At 43.0% G+C, this 22,057-nt stretch overlaps 2 protein-coding genes across 3 annotated transcripts in view; one reads left to right on the top strand and one right to left on the bottom strand.

The window, feature by feature from the left end:
• Positions 1-4,838: 4,838 nt before the first annotated feature.
• agr1 (anterior gradient 1) lies at positions 4,839-11,252 on the bottom strand. The gene is made up of 8 exons (XM_084161458.1): positions 11,180-11,252; positions 10,104-10,214; positions 9,762-9,825; positions 8,023-8,075; positions 7,690-7,766; positions 7,411-7,474; positions 6,715-6,798; positions 4,839-6,066 (listed from the first exon to the last, which is right to left on the bottom strand). The coding sequence occupies exons 2-8, from the start codon at positions 10,207-10,209 to the stop codon at positions 6,017-6,019; spliced, it is 498 nt and encodes a 165-aa protein (XP_084017584.1). The 5' UTR covers positions 10,210-10,214; positions 11,180-11,252; the 3' UTR covers positions 4,839-6,016.
• Positions 11,253-14,701: 3,449 nt separating this feature from the next.
• The window catches only part of traf3ip1 (TNF receptor-associated factor 3 interacting protein 1), a 71,859-nt gene continuing 64,503 nt past the window's right edge, over positions 14,702-22,057 (top strand). Inside the window, exon 1 of one of the 2 annotated variants that reach the window (XM_084161456.1) lies at positions 14,702-14,938. In XM_084161456.1, coding sequence (XP_084017582.1) covers positions 14,816-14,938 — 123 coding nt within the window. In that variant the 5' untranslated portion in view covers positions 14,702-14,815. The remainder of the gene's footprint in view (positions 14,939-22,057) is intronic. The other variant, XM_084161457.1, reaches the window with a different exon arrangement.

Below are 22,057 nucleotides of genomic sequence, written 5' to 3'. Positions count from 1 at the left end.
TTTTTTTTTTTTTTACGGATAGCCAGGGGCACACTCCAACACTCAGACATAATTTACAAACGAAGCATGTGTGTTTAGTGAGTCTGCCAGATCAAAGGCAGTAGGGATGACCAGGGATCAGTAGGGATGACCAGGGATGTTCTCTTGATAAGTGTGTGAATTGGACCGTTTTCCTGTCCTGCTAAGCATAAAAAATATAACAAGAACTTTTGGGTGTCAGGGAAAATGTGTGTACATTATTTTCTTTGGGAATGTAGTGAAGTAAAAGTAAAATTTGTCAAAAATATAAATAGTAAAGTACAGATACCCCAAGAAACTACTTAAGTAGTACATTAAAGTATTTTTACATAAGTACTTTACACCACTGAGTGAGATACTATTTCAATGGGGAAATAAGACTTTCAAAGCGCATCAGTATTCAATATGATATGTCTTTCAAATAATCATCATAGGTATTGATGTGAATACACATGTAATTCATCTGTAACAGTGAAGGAAGTAGCAGTGGAGAGAGTACTGTTTCACTTGAGAGCTTTTTTATTGTGTCATATATTGCCATCTAGTGGAAGAAACAGACCATTACATATGAAGAGGTTTTGAATGAGATTAACCATCCTAACCCATTGAACATCAGCGTTATAGATTGAAATGTAGCCTACAGCCCATTACATTTTTGAGAATCACTGATGTTACAGTGGTCAAAACCCTTCGGACAGGTATATTCCTAGACTTACAATGTATTGTAAATCAATTGGTTCAAAAAATCAAATCCTTAGATACAAATGTGATTCTTATAATAGGGATGCACTGCATTTTTCTTCATGTTGATTATAGTGATTAACCCGACGCAAATGGCCCATCGCTGACACAAAGTTCCTGAGTACATCTTCTCACACTCGCACCGGTTACACAGGCAGTTTCCACGGTTACGGTTACTCGTTTTTCAACCACTAATTTTTCCAACAATTGTTTACAGACAGATTATTTCACTTATAATTCACTGTATCACAATTCCAGTGGGTCAGAAGTTTACTTACACTAAGTTGACTGTGCCTTTAAACAGCTTGGAAAATTCCAGAAAATGATGTCATGGCTTTAGAAGCTTCTGATAGACTAACTGACATCATTTGAGTCAATTGGAGGTGTACCTGTGGATGTATATCAAGGCTTACCTTCAAACTCAGTGCCTCTTTGCTTGACATCATGGGAACATCAAAAGAAATCAGCCAAGACCTCAGAAAAAAATTTGTAGACCTCCACAAGTCTGGTTCATCATTGGGAGCAATTTCCAAACGCCTGAAGGTACCACGTTCATCTGTACAAACAATAGTACGCAAGTATAAACGCCATGGGACCACGCTGCCGTCATACCGCTCAGGAAGGAGATGCGTTCTGTCTCCTAGAGATGAACGTACTTTGGTGCGAAAAGTGCAAATCAATCCCAGAACAACAGGAAAGGACCTTGTGAAGATGCTGGAGGAAACAGGTACAAAAGTATCTACTGTATATCCACAGTAAAACAAGTCCTATATCGACATAACCTGAAAGGCCGCTCAGCAAGGAAGAAGCCACTGCTCCAAAACCACCATAAAAAAAGCCAGACCACGGTTTGCAACTGCACATGGGGACAAAGATCATACTTTTTGGAGAAATGTCCTCTGGTATGATGAAACAAAAATAGAACTGTTTGGCCATAATGACCATCGTTATGTTTGGAGGAAAAAGGGGGACGCTTCCAAGCCGAAGAACACCATCCCAACCATGAAGCACGGGGGTGGCAGCATCATGCTGTGGGGGTGCTTTGCTGCAGGAGGGACTGGTTCACTTCACAAAAAAAATGGCATCATGAGGAAGGAAAATGATGTGGATATATTGAAGCAACATCTCAAGACATCAGTCAGGAAGTTAAAGCTTGGTCGCAAATGGGTCTTCCAAATGGACAATGACCCCAAGCATACTTCCAAAGTTGTGGCAAAATGGCTTAAGGACAACAAAGTCAAGGTATTGGAGTGGCCAACACAAAGCCCTGACCTCAATCCTATAGAACATTTGTGGGCAGAACTGAAAAAGCATGTACGAGCAAGGAGGCCTACAAACCTGACTCAGTTACACCAGCTCTGTCAGGAGGAATGGGCCAACATTCACCCAACTTATTGTGGGAAGCTTGTGGAAGGCTACACAAAACGTTTGACCCAAGTTAAACAATTTAAAGGCAATGCTACCAAATACTAATTGAGTGCATGTAAACTTCTGACCCACTGGGAATGTGATGAAAGAAATAAAAGCTGAAATAAATTATTCTCTCTACTATTATTCTAACATTTCACATTCTTAATATAAAGTGGTGATCCTAACTGACCTAAGACGGGGAATTTTCACTAGGATTAAATGTCAGGAATTGTGAAAAACTGAGTTTAAATGTATTTGGCTAAGGTGTTTGTAAACTTCCGACTTCAACTGTGTTAAGACCATCAATTGTAGATTAATAATATGACATTTTGTTGTATTTTATGACACACTTTAAAGTCATTCCACGGATCCCTTGGCCAAAAGTAGTTTAATCTGTTAGTAATATTCACACACAATATATATATATATATTATTGTCACGCCCTGACTCAGGGGACGCTTATATGTTGAGTCAGGGTGTGTATATTCCTTGTTGTGTTTGTTCTATGTTATTAGGATCTAATAGGTCTAGATCTATGTTGGCCGGTGTGGTTCCCAATCAGAGGCAGCTGTCGCTTGTTGTCTCTGATTGGGGACCATACTTAGGCAGCCTATTGGCACTAGTGGGTTGTGGGATCTTGTTCCGTGAAAGGTATGTTGTGTGTTCAACCTTGGACTTCACGTTTCATTTAGTTTGTTGTTTTGTCGTTGTGTTTATTCGGTTCAAATAAACATGTATGCATATCACGCTGCGCCTTGGTGTGACCCGTCTATGAACGAATGTGACAGAAGATCCCACCAAACAAGGACCAAGCAGCGTGCCCAGAAGGAGCAAATGCCGAGGATTCAACTGGAGGTAACTTTAGTAGATGTCCTCCTCGGTTGGGGGAGAATTACTGAGGAGGAGGCCGTCCGTTATCGGGAGGCGATGAAGGGTGATGCCCAGGTGGGAGAGGAGAAACGGCGCCAACCGTGTTGACGACGGAGACCCGAGAGGCAACCCCAAGAACATTTTTTTGGGGGGCACACGGGGTGGATAACGAGGCAGCAGGAGGCCGTGGAAGGGCTAGTCTGCAGGTTAGGAGAGGAGGCCACCATGTTATGGGGGCTATTGGTTCAGAGGGAGCAGGAGTTATTCGGTCAGAGGGAGGCGCTACAGGAGGTTAAAAGGGAGAAGGAAAGTGTTGAGGCACGGCGAGAGGAGCTGGTTAGGCAGCAGAGGGAGTGGGGGTTAATAAAGCCAAGCCAGTGGTGCGCGTCGCCAGCCCGACCCGGCCTGTTCCTGCTCCTCACACCAAGCCAGTGGTGCGCGTCGCCAGCCCGGCCCGGCCTGTTCCTGCTCCTCGCACCAAGCCAGTGGTGCGCGTCGCCAGCCCGGCCCGGCCTGTTCCGGCTCCTCGCACCAAGCCAGTGGTGCGCGTCGCCAGCCCGGCCCGGCCTGTTCCTGCTCCTCGCACCAAGCCAGTGGTGCGCGTCACCAGCCCGGCCCGGCCTATTCCTGCTCCTCGCACCAAGCCAGTGGTGCGCGTCGCCAGCCCGGCCCGGCCTGTACCTGCTCCTCGCACCAAGCCAGTGGTGCGCGTCGCCAGCCCGGCCCGGCCTGTTCCTGCTCCTCGCACCAAGCCAGTGGTGCGCGTCGCCAGCCCGGCCCAGCCTGTTCCTGCTCCTCGCACCAAACCAGTGGTGCGCGTCGCCAGTCCGGTCTGGCCCGTGCCTGCTCCTCGCACCAGACCAGTGGTGCATTTGTCCAGTCCGGCATGGCCCGTGCCCGTTCCACCGGTGCCTGGTCCGGCACCGGTCAGTTGTTCCACTCCGGAGCCAGAGCAGTCCGCTCCACCGGTGCCTGATCCAGCTCCGGTCAACGGCTCCACTTCGGAGCCAGAGCAGTCCGCTCCACCGGTGCCTGATCCAGCTCCGGTCAGCGGCTCCACTCCGGAGCCAGAGCAGTCCGCTCCACCGGTGCCTAGTCCAGCTCCGGTCAGCGGCTCCAGTCCAGACCATGACGTCAGCCCCTCTCCAGGTTCGGGGTCTCCCACACCAGGGTCCAGACAGGGCCTGGCATATCGTGGGAGGAAGGAGAGGGGAAGCAACGCGCCGAGGTCTAGACCAGACCAGGGGCGCAACAGGGAGGCGAAGAGTGAGAGGTCGTCACGCCCTGCCCTGCCCACCCGGCCCCTACTCTGTTATGTTTATGTTGTGCGGTCGGAGTCCGCACCTTTGGGGGTGGGGTACTGTCACGCCCTGACTCAGGGGACGCTTATATGTTGAGTCAGGGTGTGTATATTCCTTGTTGTGCTTGTTCTATGTTATTAGGATCTAGTAGGTCTAGATCTATGTTGGCCGGTGTGGTTCCCAATCAGAGGCAGCTGTCGCTTGTTGTCTCTGATTGGGGACCATACTTAGGCAGCCTATTGGCACTAGTGGGTTGTGGGATCTTGTTCCGTGAAAGGTATGTTGTTTGTGTCTACCTTGGACTTCACGTTTCGTTTAGTTTGTTGTTTTGTCGTTGTGTTTATTCGGTTCAAATAAACATGTATGCATATCACGCTGCGCCTTGGTCTGACCCGTCTATGAACGAACGTGACACTTATTCTAAAATGGGTTAAATAAAAAATGTTCCTCATCAATCTACACACAATACCCCATAATGAAAAAGCAAAAACAGGTTTTAAGATTTTTTTGCAAATGTATAGCATTTTTTAAACTGAAATATTTAATTTACGTAAGTATTCAGACCTTTCCATTTTTACATTTTACAGTTTAGTCATTTAGCAGACGCTCTTATCCAGAGCGACTTACAGTTATGACATCTTCCTGTATGGAATGTTTTATCTTAGATGCTAATAAATAAGCAAAAGACCCAACCAAGAATCTGTTTGGAAAGAGGTTTGTTGTGCATGCATTTACAGTGCATTCGGAAAGTATTCAGACCCCTTGACTTTTTCCAAATTTTTTTACGTTACAGTCATATTCTAAAATTGATTAAATTGTTTTTTCCCTCATCAATTTACACACAATACCCCATAATAACAAAGCAAAAACTGATTTGTAGAAAGTTTTGCAAATGTATTAAAAATGTAAAACTGAAAATACTTTTAAATAAGTATTCAGACCCTTTACTCAGAACTTTGTTGAAGCACCTTTGGCAGTGATTACAGCCTCAAGTCTTTTTGGGTATTACGCTACAAGCTTCGCACACCTGTATTTGGGGAGTTTCACCCATATATATATGTAATGCTTTATTCATACTATTCAATTTCTAAAACTATGGCCACCCATAGATTACATTGATCCCTTAATCAAAAATGTGAGTTGTCTGATTAATTGAGATCTGGCCGTGGACCGACCCCACTTTGAGAACCCCTGACTTAGAGTATATTTGGTATTACCTAACAAACACCATGTTTACTTTGATGTTTGCAGGGATATGTCCAGGGGGTCTTAGATATACATAATAGGGTCTACAGTGTTTAATGTATACATGCCCTCATTATAAATGTATTAAGCACTGAGCAGATAAAAGTCTTATATTTATGAAATTATTTGTAAAAATATTTTTGTATCCTCTTACATTCTACAAAAAGGTATAGCAAAGTCATGTCAACAGCCCTCACAGAGTATGTCCATATAACTTAGTTAAATACACTTTCTGTTTTAGCATTTGGAGTCAATGAAAATCAACAGATTCAGTGCACACTGTCATGCATCTTTATTGATCATCTATTGTATACATTCTGTGTAAACATGTGAGTATCCAAGACTCAGTGAACCCCTCTGGTATTTGATGTTGATCCCAGAACAGGGAGGGGCCCAGTAGATTATGGTACAGTGTTGAAAAGGCTGTGAGGTTAAAGTTCAGTATGCAGTAGACGCTTGGCTTTCTTCATGTTCTCGGCCACTGTGGAGAAAGGGGCACAATAGACAAGAAGCTAGAGTAAGAATCTATTCACCAGGGAAGGGGTCAATTCCATTTCAAGTCAGGAAGAGAATTGGGAATCCAATTAAAGAATTGACTGAATTGAAATGGCCCTGACCCCAACCTTGCTTTACAAATTCTGTTAGTAGTCTAGATAGACTAAGCAATTAATTATTTTAGACTTCCAGCAATTACAGTAATCATTTGCTTAATTTCTTGACTAATAATTATCATGCTTTCCCTTTTCAGATTTTAATTTGAGCAACTGACGCCTGGATTTGCCCTTATCACGCTCTTTCCTACTTCTTCAGCAATTTTGTCAGAAACTTTGAGACACTCTTCCAGTAAAACTTTCATAAAGTATTCACCCACCCCCTCACCTGCCCACCTTCTCTCCAGCTAAGAACTATCCCTGAAGCATTCTAATTATTTTGCAGTTGCATCTCCCAACTCTCTCTTGTCCCAACTAGTTAGTGGATGAGGTGAAGGAAGAAAGAGTAGAACCGAATTAATAAGTAAGTGCAGTCTGTGTTATTGGAAAAAAAGTTTGAGGATGTGTATGTGTGTTAAGCAACAGCCTGAATCTCATAGGACCTCATTAGGGAAGAAGAGAAGAAGAGGTACACTCACAGTACGGGACGTCACTCGGCTCGTAGGTGTACATGCGGTTACCGTACTTCCCAACAAGGTCGGCACGCACAGTCATGGATGGATCTGTGGAAAAAAGGTGTGTGTTTGTGTGTGTGTGTTTGTGTGTTTGTGTGTTGTGTGTGTGTGTGTGTGTGTGTGTGTGTGTGTGTGTGTGTGTGTGTGTGTGTGTGTGTGTGTGTGTGTGTGTGTGTGTGTGTGTGTGTGTGTGTGTGTGTGTGTGTGTGAGCGAGGGGGTGGGGGGTAAGGGGGCGGGGGTTGCAGAGACAGTTATCAATTATGGAGGAGGACTTTGCCAAAGCTTCAAAGCAGAAGTTCTACATTCCAGACAGGGTTGGGTGTTAGAGAATATCTGCAGCCACATGTTCCTTCCAACCAGAACACATCATTATGGGTGCATAAATACCTAGATTGTAATGCTTTATTCATACTATTCAATTTCTAACACTATGGCCACCCATAGATTACATTGATCCCTTAATCAAAAATGTGAGTTGTCTGATTAATATTAGGCTAATGGCTACTATTAAAGTTGTATGAGGCACTGAATACAGTTACATCAAATATCTCACGGCAAGCATTAGACAGAGTGATATACTGGGGATTCAGAATGAATGGTGATTTATTTCCTAAGTGAGAGATGTCCTCAGATGACATGGTAGAAGAAGAGAGACCCACCAACAAATATGATTCTTGGAACGTAGTGGCCATCTGGAGCCAGATTGGTGTCTGTAGTCTCATGCTGAGAAATATATCAAAATTACATCAAAATATAAATGTATAATAATCAACATCTATCATCTCACCTTTGACATTTAATATCCAACATTTATCTAAAGGTAAGGAAATAATGAAGTGCATGATTCAATGTTTGATCTGTGATTGGAATATAGTTAACCATACTATTGCATTGCTTCCAATGAGTACATGTTGAAAAAGCATTAAAATGATAATTACCATCACATTGAGCATGACAAAATCCTCTTGGGCCAGTTCCTGTATGGCTTTATCAGCAGCAAATGCCTTCTTCAGAGCTGTGAAAAGAGGTGTGACAGAATGACAGTTAGTGAGAACCTCACCTTCAACTTCAACACACTTTATCCTCAGAAAGTGGAATTTGTAAATGTATTCCTTTGTCATACAAGACCTTACAAATGATAATGTCTAGAATATAATTAAATGTTGATACAAAGAGACCAGAATGACTTGAATTGTAAGGCAACAAAGACCTTGGTTGGGGCCCTGTGGTTAGATGAAGTATGTGTGAGAATGAAAGTACAGCAGTATTACCTTGACTATGAGGACAATCCTCCATGTGATGAATGACCATCAGAGGCTTCTTACTGTGGGAACACGAGGACACAGACAAAATATGAACATATTCCACTGCTGAATAGGTAGTGGGTGGATGTGCTTACAGAGAAGCACAGAATGTCTCTGGGAATATACCAAACCCAAGGCCTGAGTGTCATTAAAGATATATGAGAACACATAGGTTGTGTCAGTACCAAATGGCATCCTATTCCCTATTCAGTGCACTACTTGTAATAGGGCCCTGGTCAAAAGTAGTGCACTATGTAGGGAATAGGGTGCAATTTGGGATTTAGCCACTGAATAAATATGAGGATTTCAGTTACAATTTGATTTGTTTCATTGGGGACATTGAATTAATGGGGCACAGTGATTTAATAATTGTGAGGATAGGGCTGTGACATAAGCAGATACACTACATGACCAAAAGTATGTGGACACCTACTTATCGAACATCTCATTCCAAAATCATGGCCATAATATGGAGTTGGTCCCCCCTTTGCTGCTATAACAGCCTCCACTCTTCTGGGAAGGCTTTCCACTAGATGTTGGAACATTGCTGTGGGGACTTGCTTCCATTCAGCCACAAGAGCATTAGTGAGGTCGGGCACTGATGTTGGGCGATTAGGCCTGGCTCGCAGTCAACGTTCCAATTAATCCAAAGGTGTTCGATTTCCACACCAATCTCGACAAACCATTTCTGTATTGACCTCACTTTGTGCACAGGGCCATTGTCATGCTGAAACAGGAAAGGGCCTTCCCCAAACTGTTGCCACAAAGTTGGAAGCACAGAATCGTCTAGAATGTCATTGTATGCTGTAGCGTTAAGATTTCCTTTCACTAGAACTAAGGGGCCTAGCCCGAACCATGAAAAACATCCCCAGACCATTATTCCTCCTCCACCAAACTTTAGAGTTGGCACTATGCATTCAGGCAGGTAGCGTTCTCCTGGCATCCGCCAAACCCAGATTCGTCCGTCGGACTGCCAGATGGTGACGCGATCATCACTCCAGAGAAAGCGTTTCCACTGCTCCAGAGCCCAATGGCAGCGAGATTTCCACCACTCCAGCCGATGCTTGGCATTGCGCACGGTGATCTTAGGCTTGTGTGCGGCTGCTCGGCCATGGAAACCCATTTCATGAAGCTCCCGACAAACAGTTATTGTGCTGACGTTGCTTCCAAAGGCCGTTTGGAACTCGGTAGTGAGTATTGCAACCGAGGACAGACCATTTTTATGCGCTCTTCAGCACTCGGCGGTCCCGTTCCGTGAGCTTGTGTGGCCTACCACTTCACGACTGAGCCGTTGTTTCTCCTATACGTTTCCACTTCACAATAACAGCACTTACTCAGGGCAGCTCTAGAAATGCAGAAATTTGACAAACTGACTTGCTGGAAAGATGGCATCCTATGACGGTGCCACATTGAAAGTCACTGAGCTCTTCAGTAAGGCCATTTTACTGCCAATGTTTGTCTATGGAGATCGCATGGCTGTGTGCTCAATTGTTTATACCTGTCAGCAACGGGTGTGGCTGAAATAGCCGAATACACTAATTTGAAGGTGTGTCCACATACCTTTGTATATATAGTGTAGCTTTAATAAAATAGTTCACTCTCAGACATTTGAAAGACTGCTTTAATTTTCAACGTACGCCACTAACCAAACAACACAATTGCACAATCTTGTTGTGTATTTTGTCTAATATCTTGTCTTGTCTTACCTTTCTGTCATTGTCGTCAGGGCTTCCTCATAGGTCTGGGCCCAGGTAATGTCATCCCCCCATCCTGAGGCAAAATTAAGGATTAATATAATAGAATATACAAGCCATTTAGCAGACGCTTTTATCTTACAGTCATGTGCGCATACATTTTATGTATGGGTGGTCGCGGGAATGGAACCCACTAACCAAGCACCATGCTCTACTAACTGAGCTACAAATGAGCAGATTGGAGCAGATTCAATTAATTTGGTGTTAATGTAATGGGGATGAAGAATAGTTTTAGTAGTAAAGTCCAATGGAGGTTAGGTATGTGGCTAGGATACATTGATACATCAGGCTTACCTCTTGAGAGAGTTTGAGGGCCTTGCTTTGTTTTCTTCTGTATGGACACTTCCATGCAGGTGACAAAGAGCAAGGCAAAGAGAGACCAGCGATACATGTTGTTCATCAGTTCTGAGAGAGAGAGAGAAAGAAGGGGGGGGGGGGGGAGAGACAGAGGAGACAGAGGAGAAGGATGCAAAAGAAAATCGCATCAAAATCCTTACCAATCTCAACTACAATGCCCTCTGCAGAAGCCAACTTCTTCATAATCTCGGAACCTCGCACCAAATCTCAGGTGCACTGGCCAGTTTACATTTATTTTACCAGTCTGTCACAATAAGAGTAAACTTTCTTCATGATAGGGTGGTGCAGATCATACTCTGTTAGACTATCTGTCTCTGAATTCTCTCACACACCCTTCGTGCTTAGACAATCTCATCAGACAATTTCTGCATGCCAAGGATCCTGATTATGGATCTGACAATGGAGCAATGAATGAAGGCATTGCAGGCTTTGTGTCAGAACAGGTTTGGCTGGTTTAATTACAATGATATATGTGCTAGAATATTTAAATCCTAAATGGCACAGTGAATGGGCACATAACAATGTAATACCATATAAAAGTGAAGTGTCATAAAAAAGGGACCCAGTCGAAAAAACACCTGCCTTGTGCCATTTTCTGTGCTATTTCAATACAATTGCCTAACAAATAGCACTATATGCCTACTGAAACAGGCCAATCTTATTTGGTTACGTGTGTCCCATTTCCTCAAAGCATTCCTTTTCCTGATAATGACATAGGTCTATTAGACTAGAGTGTTTTTAAATTCTAAAACAAAATCCCGTACCAGTATACTGTATTTTAGAGTTAGCATAGATCATGTTAATTTATTCATAACTTCAAACAATTTATTTCGGTGTCATTCTGCTTCTTCTTTGGCCAAATGGCCAGGGCAAAATTAAGGTTTTAACATTATTGAATGTTGACACCGATAGGCATATACGCTACCCAGATTATTCAAATGCTGCATCAAGTGAACATAATAATAGTACAGGTTTCAACTGAGAAATGTTGTTCAATAATATGAATATCTTACCTATTGCACAGGCGTATGAGGAGTGTCTGGAGCTTACGTCCAAGCTGACAGTAACTTGGTTTTGATTTTCAGGTCTTTTTATAGACAACAGAACTTACCAAACAGGTATGGGGTTGGCATTACACAAAACTATTCAAATTAAATGTAGCGCACAAACACACTGTAATAGGAATTTCACAAAATGAGATAAGTCGTTGCTAAAGTAAATCAAAAATCTATCCAGTTTATTACAAGTTGCAACAGGGATACACCACCCAGCACAGAAGCAGAGAAAATGTCTAACTGGCCTCTTGGAGACAGGCCTTTTATCCTAATCAGACAGCACCAACAGTTCTGTAAACACCAGACCGAGAGGCTCGTAGGAAGTGAAAACAAAAGGCAGTGACTTTGTCAGCTGCTACAGAATCACACGTGTCCACAGAATGTCATCACTAAAATACAACAGTGAGTAATCAGTGTGTCCTCGGTCCTTGAACATTCTGTCTGGCGTCAATCACTATCCACAAAAATGAGAAGTATCCATAACATTCAGCTTCAAGTCTAGTGACCATCAACCCACACCTTGAGTGTCTCAAAAACAACCCTGAAAATGTGTATTACAGAAACTCAAAATATGCTAAACACGTTGTTAATCACTCCAAACTAAATATTAACTTTAGTCATCTTACATTTCCCCATTACACAAACACACACACACACACAGACATTTAGATAAAATTAAGGCCTATGCAGTTATTTTTTATTTTTTTATGTAAAAAAAGTATGTGGTACATTTTCACAACTCTTAGTACATAACTCTAAACTGGTCACACTTGTAACGCAGCCAGTCTTTCATTCAAAACCTGTCATTGTGCATTCATTTGGATTGTAAACATCTCTCACCACACAACCATTGATTCAAAATATATGTTTATTGTGAAATGTAATGAGAACATTGGTTTAATCACCAAAACACAACATAATGAGATCTTTCAATTTAGTCGTTTTAACTACCAGTTAATCCAATAGCAAACAATGCAAGATACGCGTTTCAAATTGCCCTTAAAAGTGCTGAAAGTAAAATGCTACAGTACTGTAAATTACAGTAGATTACACAGTTTTCACATTAGGCAATACACTTACATTACCCGACAAAATTGACAGAAAATCTATACAAATGAAATGAATGAAAATAAAATGTGTTTAGCACGCATTAATTTGCATCAAGCCTGTCTTGAGCATTTGGCCATCAATTCTCATCCACATCACAGTGAATGTCCTCATTGTTCATGCACCACGGGAAAACCTTTTGGCATGGCGAATCCAAGCTTGACATTGGTCTGCATTGAGGTTGTCATGTGCCTCATCCATGGCCAGAAGGAGGGTGGCACGCTCATTGGAATGGCGATAGTACACCTTCCACCTCCATGCTGAAAAAAATTCCTCAATAGGGTTGAGGAAAGGAGAGTATGGGGGCAGGTATAGGGTCACGAATCGCGGATGGGCCCGAAACAATGCCTGAACCACCTCTGCATGGTGGAACCTATCCCACACAATGACATAGGTGACCCCTTCACCTTGACAGGCCTGCTCAATTTAATTGACAAACACAATGAGGTGTGCAGCATTGTAGGATCCAAGTAATGGCCTGCGTCCTACCACACCATCTTCAGAGATAGCTGCGCACATGGAGATGTTTCTCCCACATTGTCCAGGAAACTTGGACCGTAGCCTGTTGGCCGATGAGGTTCCGCCCACAGCGCCGAGTTTTGGCCAGATTGAAGCCAGTTTCATCAACAAAGATATACTTGTGATGGTTCACAGCAGCATCAAGCACTGTCACCCTCAACATAATATATTTTGGATAGTTATTGTTACAGTATAGTTCCAATATGATATTGTGAAGTAGCATGTGCATCAAATAGTAACAGTAATACAGTATATAGTGCTGTACCTGAACATACTCGGCCCCGCAGTTGTTTCACCCGGTCGTTGTTTCTCTCAAAAGGCACCCGGTACAGTAAATGTGTTTCATAGATACCTGGTGCCTCTTCAAAAGGCGGGTGATTGTTGGTAGGCCACATTGGCAAAGGTGTCATCGTTCTCCTCAATGGCCTGCTTTATTTCGGACAGCCGTATATCATTCCTGGCCCTCACCATTTCCACCACTGTCCACTCTTGCTGGTTGGTCAGCACATGGCCAAGGCCACCACCATGGGGTCTTCTGTCAATTCTGACAGTAGAACAGACTATACTGTCAATAGATCATACTGAAACAATACTGTAACATGTTTTGTGAATTTACATGCATTACAATATGTCATTTACTGTAAATGTAATGGTAAAGCATAGTGCATATCCTGCAGACTTACCGGAGAAATGTTGTAATGATCGAATTGACAGTTAATCTTTTCAGATTGGGGTGAACTAATCTGGCAGCCTCTGCCATGGTAAGGCCTCTGTTTACCACATGGTCAACGACGATGGCCTAGACTTCATTAGACACAACAGTTCCCTGCCGTCTGCCTCCCTCTCTCTGATGTCCTCCTCTTTGACGGTGCCCATGCCCACCTCTTTGAACTCTTTGACGGGGCCCATGCAAACCTCTCTGACGGGCCCCTTGTCCACGAGCTCTTTGATTTCTTCCTCTCCCTTGCTGTCTATCCTGCTTCATGTTGAAATTGCAAGTGTTCACACACACCTTTTTATATGCTGACTAATTGTGGTTACCACTATGTAAAATCAATTAGCAATGATGAGTAGTCATTATGTATGGTTATAATGTATCATACATATCATTTAGATGTTTATAATTTACAAACACAGATTTTATTTATGTAGTCCATAGTAGACAAACCAGTTTAAAATCTATAGGTTTACCAAATGGTTAAGTGATTAACCATTAAGTGCAGTTGGATTAAGTGATGGTCAAATGTATTTAAACAAATGAGAAGAGAATCATATGAAAAATATTGTGAGCACTGCATTTTGAAAGGCAATTACTTTATATGAAAGGTATTTCTAGATGAAACGCTAATTAGGTTTAGTGAAAAAGTTACTGTGTGATTTTGTATGCTGTACTTAATCAATTGAAAATGTGCTTAAAGTTTTGAAAAAACTGCCTTTTTGATTATCTGTTTTGAGTTTTGTACTAAGAGTTGTGAAATTTTACCACATACTTCTGAAAATACTACCAAAGTGTTAAAATAAAAACTGTAAACTGGTAGCATAGCTAGCATAAAGAAATTAGTGGTGGTAGTCAAAGTCGTTTTTAACTGTAATGCAGTTGATTGGTGAAGATTGGCTGACATCCATACAAGCATTATACTCCGATTTCTTTAACTCAACATTGTAAAATACACATATAAAAATAGCCTAAATGTTGCTGATAGATTCAGGATATTTTGCCCACAGCATATTTCCCCACGCGTTTCCATAGTATTTGCATTGTTTTGGTTAAGTTATTTTACTGCATTGTTAGTTGTTGCTATAGCCAGCCAACAGTGCTTGACTACACTTAGCGCAGGCGCATTTCAGATGAATGATGCATTGTGGGATTGGACGCTATTGACATAGCGACAGGAGAGCTGCTAGAAAAACAGTCTTATTCCTATTTGTATCAATAGCTTTGGGGAATTTATCATTCCAACAGCTGCTATGAACGGGTCAGTGGCCAAAAAGACCCAAGACACTTTGGGGAAAGTGATAAAGAAACCGCCGCTTACTGAAAAACTGCTCACCAAACCGCCGTTTCGATACCTGCACGACATATTCAGTGAGGTGAGTGATTAGCTTACTGGCTAGCTAGTTACCAGTTACAGAGGTAGCTAGCTACATAGATGGGTTTTGAAAGATTTTTTATATCTAGCTAACATTAGCATTTAGCCCCTGTAAAAACTAGGTAGCTAGTTTAGCTAATGTTAACGTTCTCTAGTTAACTAGCTAACGTTACCTGACTAGCCAGCTAACGTTGCAGCAAATGAGTCATGATGATGATTAGCTAGCAAACGTTACTGTAGTTACTGTAACCAACTCAGCTAGCTAGCCATCCTCTATCAAACCAGCGTCGTTTTTCGTTGCTAGGCACTCCTATCTGCTTGGTCTAGCAAGCAAAACCAAGTCGTGGCAAAGGGAAGTAGTATAATGTGTGACTTATCTCTGCATTTATATTAACAATATTAACTGATTAGGGAGCAAATGTTAGCTGAAATGGTAAAAAATAAAATAATCATTAAACAAATGAAATATCTTCCCCTGCACTTGCTCACTTTAGCCATCTAACTAGCTAGTTAGCTAACTGAAATGTAGTTTTGTCACAGGACAAGTGTTGTAAGGGTGTCATTACTTCACATGGGTGTTATCAAATGAGTCCTAACCTTCTATTCTAGGTGACAGTCAATGAGCTTATCTCTAAATGCACCTGGATTGTTTGTTTGGAATAGAACTGCCTTCCCTAAAGGTATGGTGTTAGGGGGGGAAAATAAACATAACTTTTAGAGCTGAACATACCAAATGATACAACACACTGTCAGAAGCATAGTGCAATTTTCTTCATGTCAGTAGGCCTTACCATTGATGAGATATTACAACATTTTGTGTCCGAATTCTGGGTCAAAAGGTCTCAAGAGATAATACACAAGTCGATGGCAAAGCATTTTCCAAAACTGGCACCAAAATGACACAGGTGCATCCTGTAGCACTAACTCCAAAAAGTTTTGGGACACTGTAAAGTCCATGGAGAATAAGAGCACTTCCTCCCAGCTGCCCACTGCACTGAGGCTAGGAAACACTATCACCACCGATAAATCTACCATAATCGAGAATTTCAACAAGCATTTTGCTACGGCTGGCCATGCTTTCCACCTGGCTACCACTACCCCGGCCACCAACTCTGCACCCTCCGCTGCAACTTGCCCATGCCCCCCCCCCCCGCTTCTCCTTCACACAAATTCAGACAGCTGATGTTCTGAAAGAGCTGCAAAATCTGGACCCCTACAAATCAGCTGGGCTAGACAATCTGGACCCTTTCTTTCTAAAACTAGCTGCCGAAATTGTCGCAACCCCTATTACTAGCCTGTTCAACCTCTCTTTCGTAACGTCTGAGATCCCCAGAGATTGGAAAGCTGCCGCGGTCATCCCCCTCTTCAAAGGGGGTGACACTCTAGATCCAAACTGTTACAGACCTATATCCATCCTGCCCTGCCTTTCGAAAGTATTTGAAAGCCAAGTTATCAAACAGATCACCGACCATTTCGAATCCCACCGTACCTTCTCCGCTATGCAATCCGGTTTCCGAGCTGGTCATGGGTGTACTTCAGCCACGCTCAAGGTCCTAAACGATATTATAACCGCGATCGATAATACAGTACTGTGCAGCCGTCTTCATCGACCTGGCCAAGGCTTTCGACTCTGTCAACCACCGCATTCTTATTGGCAGACTAAATAGCCTTGGTTTCTCAAATGACTGCCTCGCCTGATTCACCAACTACTTCTCAGATAGAGTTCAATGTGTCAAATCGGAGGGCCTGTTGTCTGGACCTATGGCAGTCTCTATGGGGGTGCCACAGGGTTCAATTCTTGGGCCGACTCTTTTCTCCGTGTATATCAATGATATCGCTCTTGCTGCTGGTGACTCTCAGATCCACCTCTACGCAGACGACACCATTTTGTATACATCTGGCCCTTCATTGGACACTGTGTTAACAAACCTCCAAATGAGCGTCAATGCCATACAACACTCCTTCAGTAGCATCCAACTGCTCTTAAACACTAGTAAAACTAAATGTATGCTCTTCAATCAAACGCTGCTGGCACCCGCCCACCCGACTAGAATCACTACTCTCGACGGGTCTGACCTAGAGTATGTGGACAACTACAAATACCTAGGTGTCTGGTTAGACTGTAAACTCTCCTTCCAGACTCACATTAAGAATCTCCAATCCAAAGTTAAATCTAGAATCGGCTTCCTATTTCGCAACAAAGCCTCCTTCACTCATGCTGCCAAACATGCCCTCGTAAAACTGACTATCCTACCGATCCTTGACTTCGGCGATGTCATTTACAAAATAGCCTCCAACACTCTACTCAGCAAATTGGATGTAGTCTATCACAGTGCCATCCGTTTTGTCTCCAAAGCCCCATACACTACCCACCACTGTGACCTGTACACTCTTGTTGGCTGGTCCTCACTACATGTTCGTCGTCAAACCCACTGGCTCAAGGCCATCTATAAATCACTGCTAGGCAAATCCCTGCCTTATCTTAGCTCATTGGTCACCATAGCAGCACCCACCCTTAGTCTGCGCTCCAGCAGGTATATCTCACTGGTCATCCCCAAAGCCAACACCTCCTTTGGCCGCCATTCCTTCCAGTTCTCTGCTGCCAATGACTGGAACGAATTGCAAAAATCTCTGAAGCTGGAGACTCTTATCTCCCTCACTAACTTTAAGCATCAGTTGTCAGAGCACCTTACCGATCACTGCACCTGTACACAGCCCATCTGAAATTAGCCCACCCAACTACCTCATCCCTATATTGTTATTTATTTTGCTCTTTTGCACCCCAGTATCTCTATTTGCACATAATCTCTTGCACATCTAGCATTCCAGTGTTAATACTATTGTAATTATTTTGCACTATAGCCTATTTATTGCCTTACCTCCATAACTTGCTACATTTGCACACACTGTATATATATTTTCTATTGTATTTTTTTACTTTGTTTTTTTTACCCCATATGTAACTCTGTGTTGTTTTTATCGCACTGCTTTGCTTTATCTTGGCCAGGTCGCAGTTGTAAATGAGAACTTGTTCTCAACTGGCTTACCTGGTTAAATAAAGGTGAAAAAAAATAAAAAGGTGGACTCAAATATCTCAAGATAGGAATGTCCTATCAACATTTTCAGGGGTTATACAATAATATGAGCATGTTAAAATGAAATACACTATATATACAAAAGTATGTGGACACCCCTTCAAATGAGTGGATTCAGCTATTTCAGCCTCACCCGTTGCTGACAGATGTATAGAATCAAGCACACAGCCATGCAATCACCATAGACAAACATTGGCAGTAGAATGGCCTTACTGAAGAGCTCAATGTAGCACCGTCATAGGATGCCACCTTTACAATAAGTCAGTTTGTCAAATTTCAGCCCTGCTAGAGCTGCCCCGGTCAACTATTATTGATGTTATTGTGAATTGGAAACGTCTAGGAGCAACAACGGCTAAGCCGTGAAGTGGTAGGCCACACAAGCTCACAGAACGGGACCGCCGAGTGATGAAGCGCGTAGTGCGTACAAATCGTCTGTCTTCAGTTGCAACACTCACTACCGAGTTCCAAACTGCCTCTGGAAGCAACGTCAGTTCAATAACTGTTCGTTGGGAGCTTCATGAAATGGGTTTCCATGGCCGTACACAAGCCTAAGATCACCATGGTCGGCTGGAGTGTTGTAAAGCTCGCCGCCATTGGGCTATGGCTCAATGATATTCTAGACAAATCTGTGCTTCCAACTTTGTGGCAACAGTTTGGGGAAGGCCCTTTCTTGTTTCTGCATGACAATGCCCCCGTGCACAAAGCCAGGTCCATACAGAAACGGTTTGTTAAGATCGGTGTGGAAGAACTTGACTGGCCTGCACAGAGCCATGACCTCAACCCCATCGAACACCTTTGGGTAGCTTCAAACTAGATTACCTGAGCATCTATTTGACACTATTTCATATTTTTTTTTTTTTACCATAGCAATATATGCATAAATTCAATGCATTTCAATGGACATTCGCAGCTCTTCCCAGAACTTATATGCTAGACTCACCAAACCTTTACCTCTCCCTTAGGCTGCACAATATGTGTGTGTATATGGTGGCGGCGGCTAACCTTCCTGATAGCTACTCTAGCAAACGTGAGATTGCAAGTGTTCATACTGTGCCTTCGGAAAGTATTCAGACCCCTTGACTTTTTCCAAATTTTGTTACGTTACAGCCTTATTCTAAAATTGATTAAATATTATTTTTTCCTCAGCAATCTACACACAATACCCCATAATGACAAAGCGAAAACAGGTTTTTAGAAATGTTTGCATAAAAAAAAGAAAAAAAAAGAACAGAAATACCTTATTTACATAAGTATTTAGACACTTTGCTCTGAGACTTGAAATTGAGCATCCTGTTTCCATTGATCATCCTTGAGATGTTTCTACAACTTGATTGGAGTCCACCTGTGGTAAATTCAATTGATTGGAAATGATTTGGAAAGGCACACACCTGTCTATATAAGGTCCCACAGTTGACAGTGCATGTCAGAGTAAAAACCAAGCCATGAGGTCGAAGGAATTGTCCGTAGAGCTCTGAGACAGGATTGTGTCGAGGCACAGATCTGGGGAAAGGTACCAAAACATTTCTGCAGCATTGAAGGTCCCCAAGAACTCAGTGGCCTCCATCATTCTTAAATGGAAGAAGTTTGGAACCACCAAGACTCTTCCTAGAGCTGGCCGCCCGGCCAAACTGAGCAATCGGGGGAGAAGGGCCTTGGTCAGGGAGGTGACCAAGAACCCGATGGTCACTCTGACAGAGCTCCAGTGTTCCTCTGTGGAGATGGGAGAACCTTCCAGAAGGACAACCATCTCTGCAGCACTTCACCAATCAGGTCTTTATGGGAGAGTGGCCAGACGGAAGCCACTCCTCAGTAAAAGACACATGACAGCCCGCTTGGAGTTTGCCAAAAGGCACCTAAAGACTCTCAGACCATGAGAAACAAGATTCTCTGGTCTGATGAAACCAAGATTGAACTCTTTGGCCTGAATGCCAAGCGTCACGTCTGGTGGAAATCTGGCACCATCCCTACGGTGAAGCATGGTGGTGGCAGCATCATGCTATGGGGATGTTTTTCAGCAGCAGGGACTGGGAGACTAGTCAGGATCAAGGCAAAGATGAACATAGCAAAGTACAGAGAGATCCTTGATGATTACCTGCTCCAGAGTGCTCAGGACCTCAGACTGGGGCAAAGGTTCACCTTCCAACAGGACATCGACCCTGAGCACACAGCCAAGACTACGCAGGATTGGCTTCGAGACAAGTCTCTGAATGTCCTCGAGTGGCCCAGTCAGAGCCTGGACTTGAACCCGATCTAACATCTCTGGAGAGACCTGAAAATAGCTGTGCAACAACGCTCCCCATCCAACCTGACAGAGCTTGAGAGGATCTGCAGAGAAGAATGGGAGAAACTCCCCAAATACAGGTGTGCCAAGCTTGTAGCGTCAAACCCAAGAAGACTCAAGGCAGGAATCGCTGCCAAAGGTGCTTCAACAAAGCACTGAGTAAAGGGTCTGAATACTTATTTAAATGTATTTTCAGTTTGACATTTTTAATACATTTGCAAAACTTTCTACAAATCTGTTTTTGCTTTGTTATTATGGGGTATTGTGTGTAAATTGATGAGGGAAAAAATAATTTAATCAATTTTAGAATATGGCTGTAACATAACAAAATGTTGAAAAAGTCAAGGGGTCTGAATACTTTCCGAATGCACTGTAAATGCATAGACAACAAACCTCTTTCCAAACAGATTCTTGGTTGGGTCTTTTGCCTATTTATTAGCATCTAAGATAAAACATTCCATACAGGAAGATGTCATTACTGTAGGTGGATCTTAAGTGCCATAGTTCGTAGTGAACATGCAAAGAATACAGGCCTATTAAAGGTAGACTCAGCGAAAGGACGTTGCCACGAGCAACATCGCAGATTTTGAGATGAGCGAAATGCAAGACTTCGCTCTCACACAGTATCTGCACATGTGCACGGGTACCAATCACTTCACGCTGTTAGAGCGTGGTAGCCAGGGCACCAAAACAGTGGATAAGTTGAGCCTCGCGTTTCAACGCTCTTAGTTGTTGCGGAAATTGACCCACTATGCTGAAAACGATGTCATGGCTTTAGAAACTTCTGATAGGCTAATTGACATCATCTGAGTCAATTGGAGGTGTACCTGTGGATGTATTTCAAGGCCTACCTTCAAACTCAGTGCCTCTTTGCTTGACATCATGGGACAATCTAAGGAAATCAGCTAAGACCTCAAAAAAATGGTAGACCTCCACAAGACTGGTTCATCCTTGGGAGCCATTTCCAAACGCCTAAAGGTACCATGTTCATCTGTACAAACCATAGTACGCAAGTATAAACACCATGGGACCACGCAGCCGTCATACCGCTCAGGAAGGAGAGGCGTTCTGTCTCCTAGAAATGAACGTACTTTGGTGCAAAACGTGAAAATCAATCCCAGAACAACAGCAAAGGACCTTGTGAAGATGCTGGAGGAAACAGGTACAAAAGTATCTATATCCACAGTAAAACGAGTCCTATATCAACATAACCTGAAAGGCCACTCAGCAAGGAAGAATCCACTGCTCCAAAACTGCCATAAAAAAGCCAGACTACGGTTTGCAACTGCACATGGGGACAAAGATCATACTTTTTGGAGAACCTTCCTCTGGTCTGATGAAACAAAAATAGAACTGTTTGGCCATAATGACCATCGTTATGTTTGGAGGAAAAAGGGGTTTCTTGCAAGCCGAAGAACACCATCCCAACCGTGAAGCACGGGGGTTGCAGCATCATGCTGTGGGTGTGCTTTGCTGCAGGAGGGACTGGTGCACTTCAGAAAATAGATGGCATCATGAGGAAGGAAAATTATGTGGATATATTGAAGCAGCATCTCAAGACATCAGTCAGGAAGTTAAAGCTTGGTCGCAAATTGGTCTTCCAAATGGACAATGACCCCAAGCATACTTCCAAAGTTGTGGCAAAATGGCTTAAGGACAACAAAGTCAAGGTATTGGAGTGGCTATCACAAATCCCTGACTTAAATCCTATAGAACATTTGTGGGCAGAACTGAAAAAGCGTGT

Source organism: Coregonus lavaretus (assembly GCF_964263955.1).
Source record: "Coregonus lavaretus genome assembly, chromosome: 5".
Lineage (NCBI taxonomy): Eukaryota > Metazoa > Chordata > Actinopteri > Salmoniformes > Salmonidae > Coregonus > Coregonus lavaretus.
Note: the sequence above shows the minus strand (reverse complement) of the source record. Positions and strands in the feature narration are given on the sequence as shown.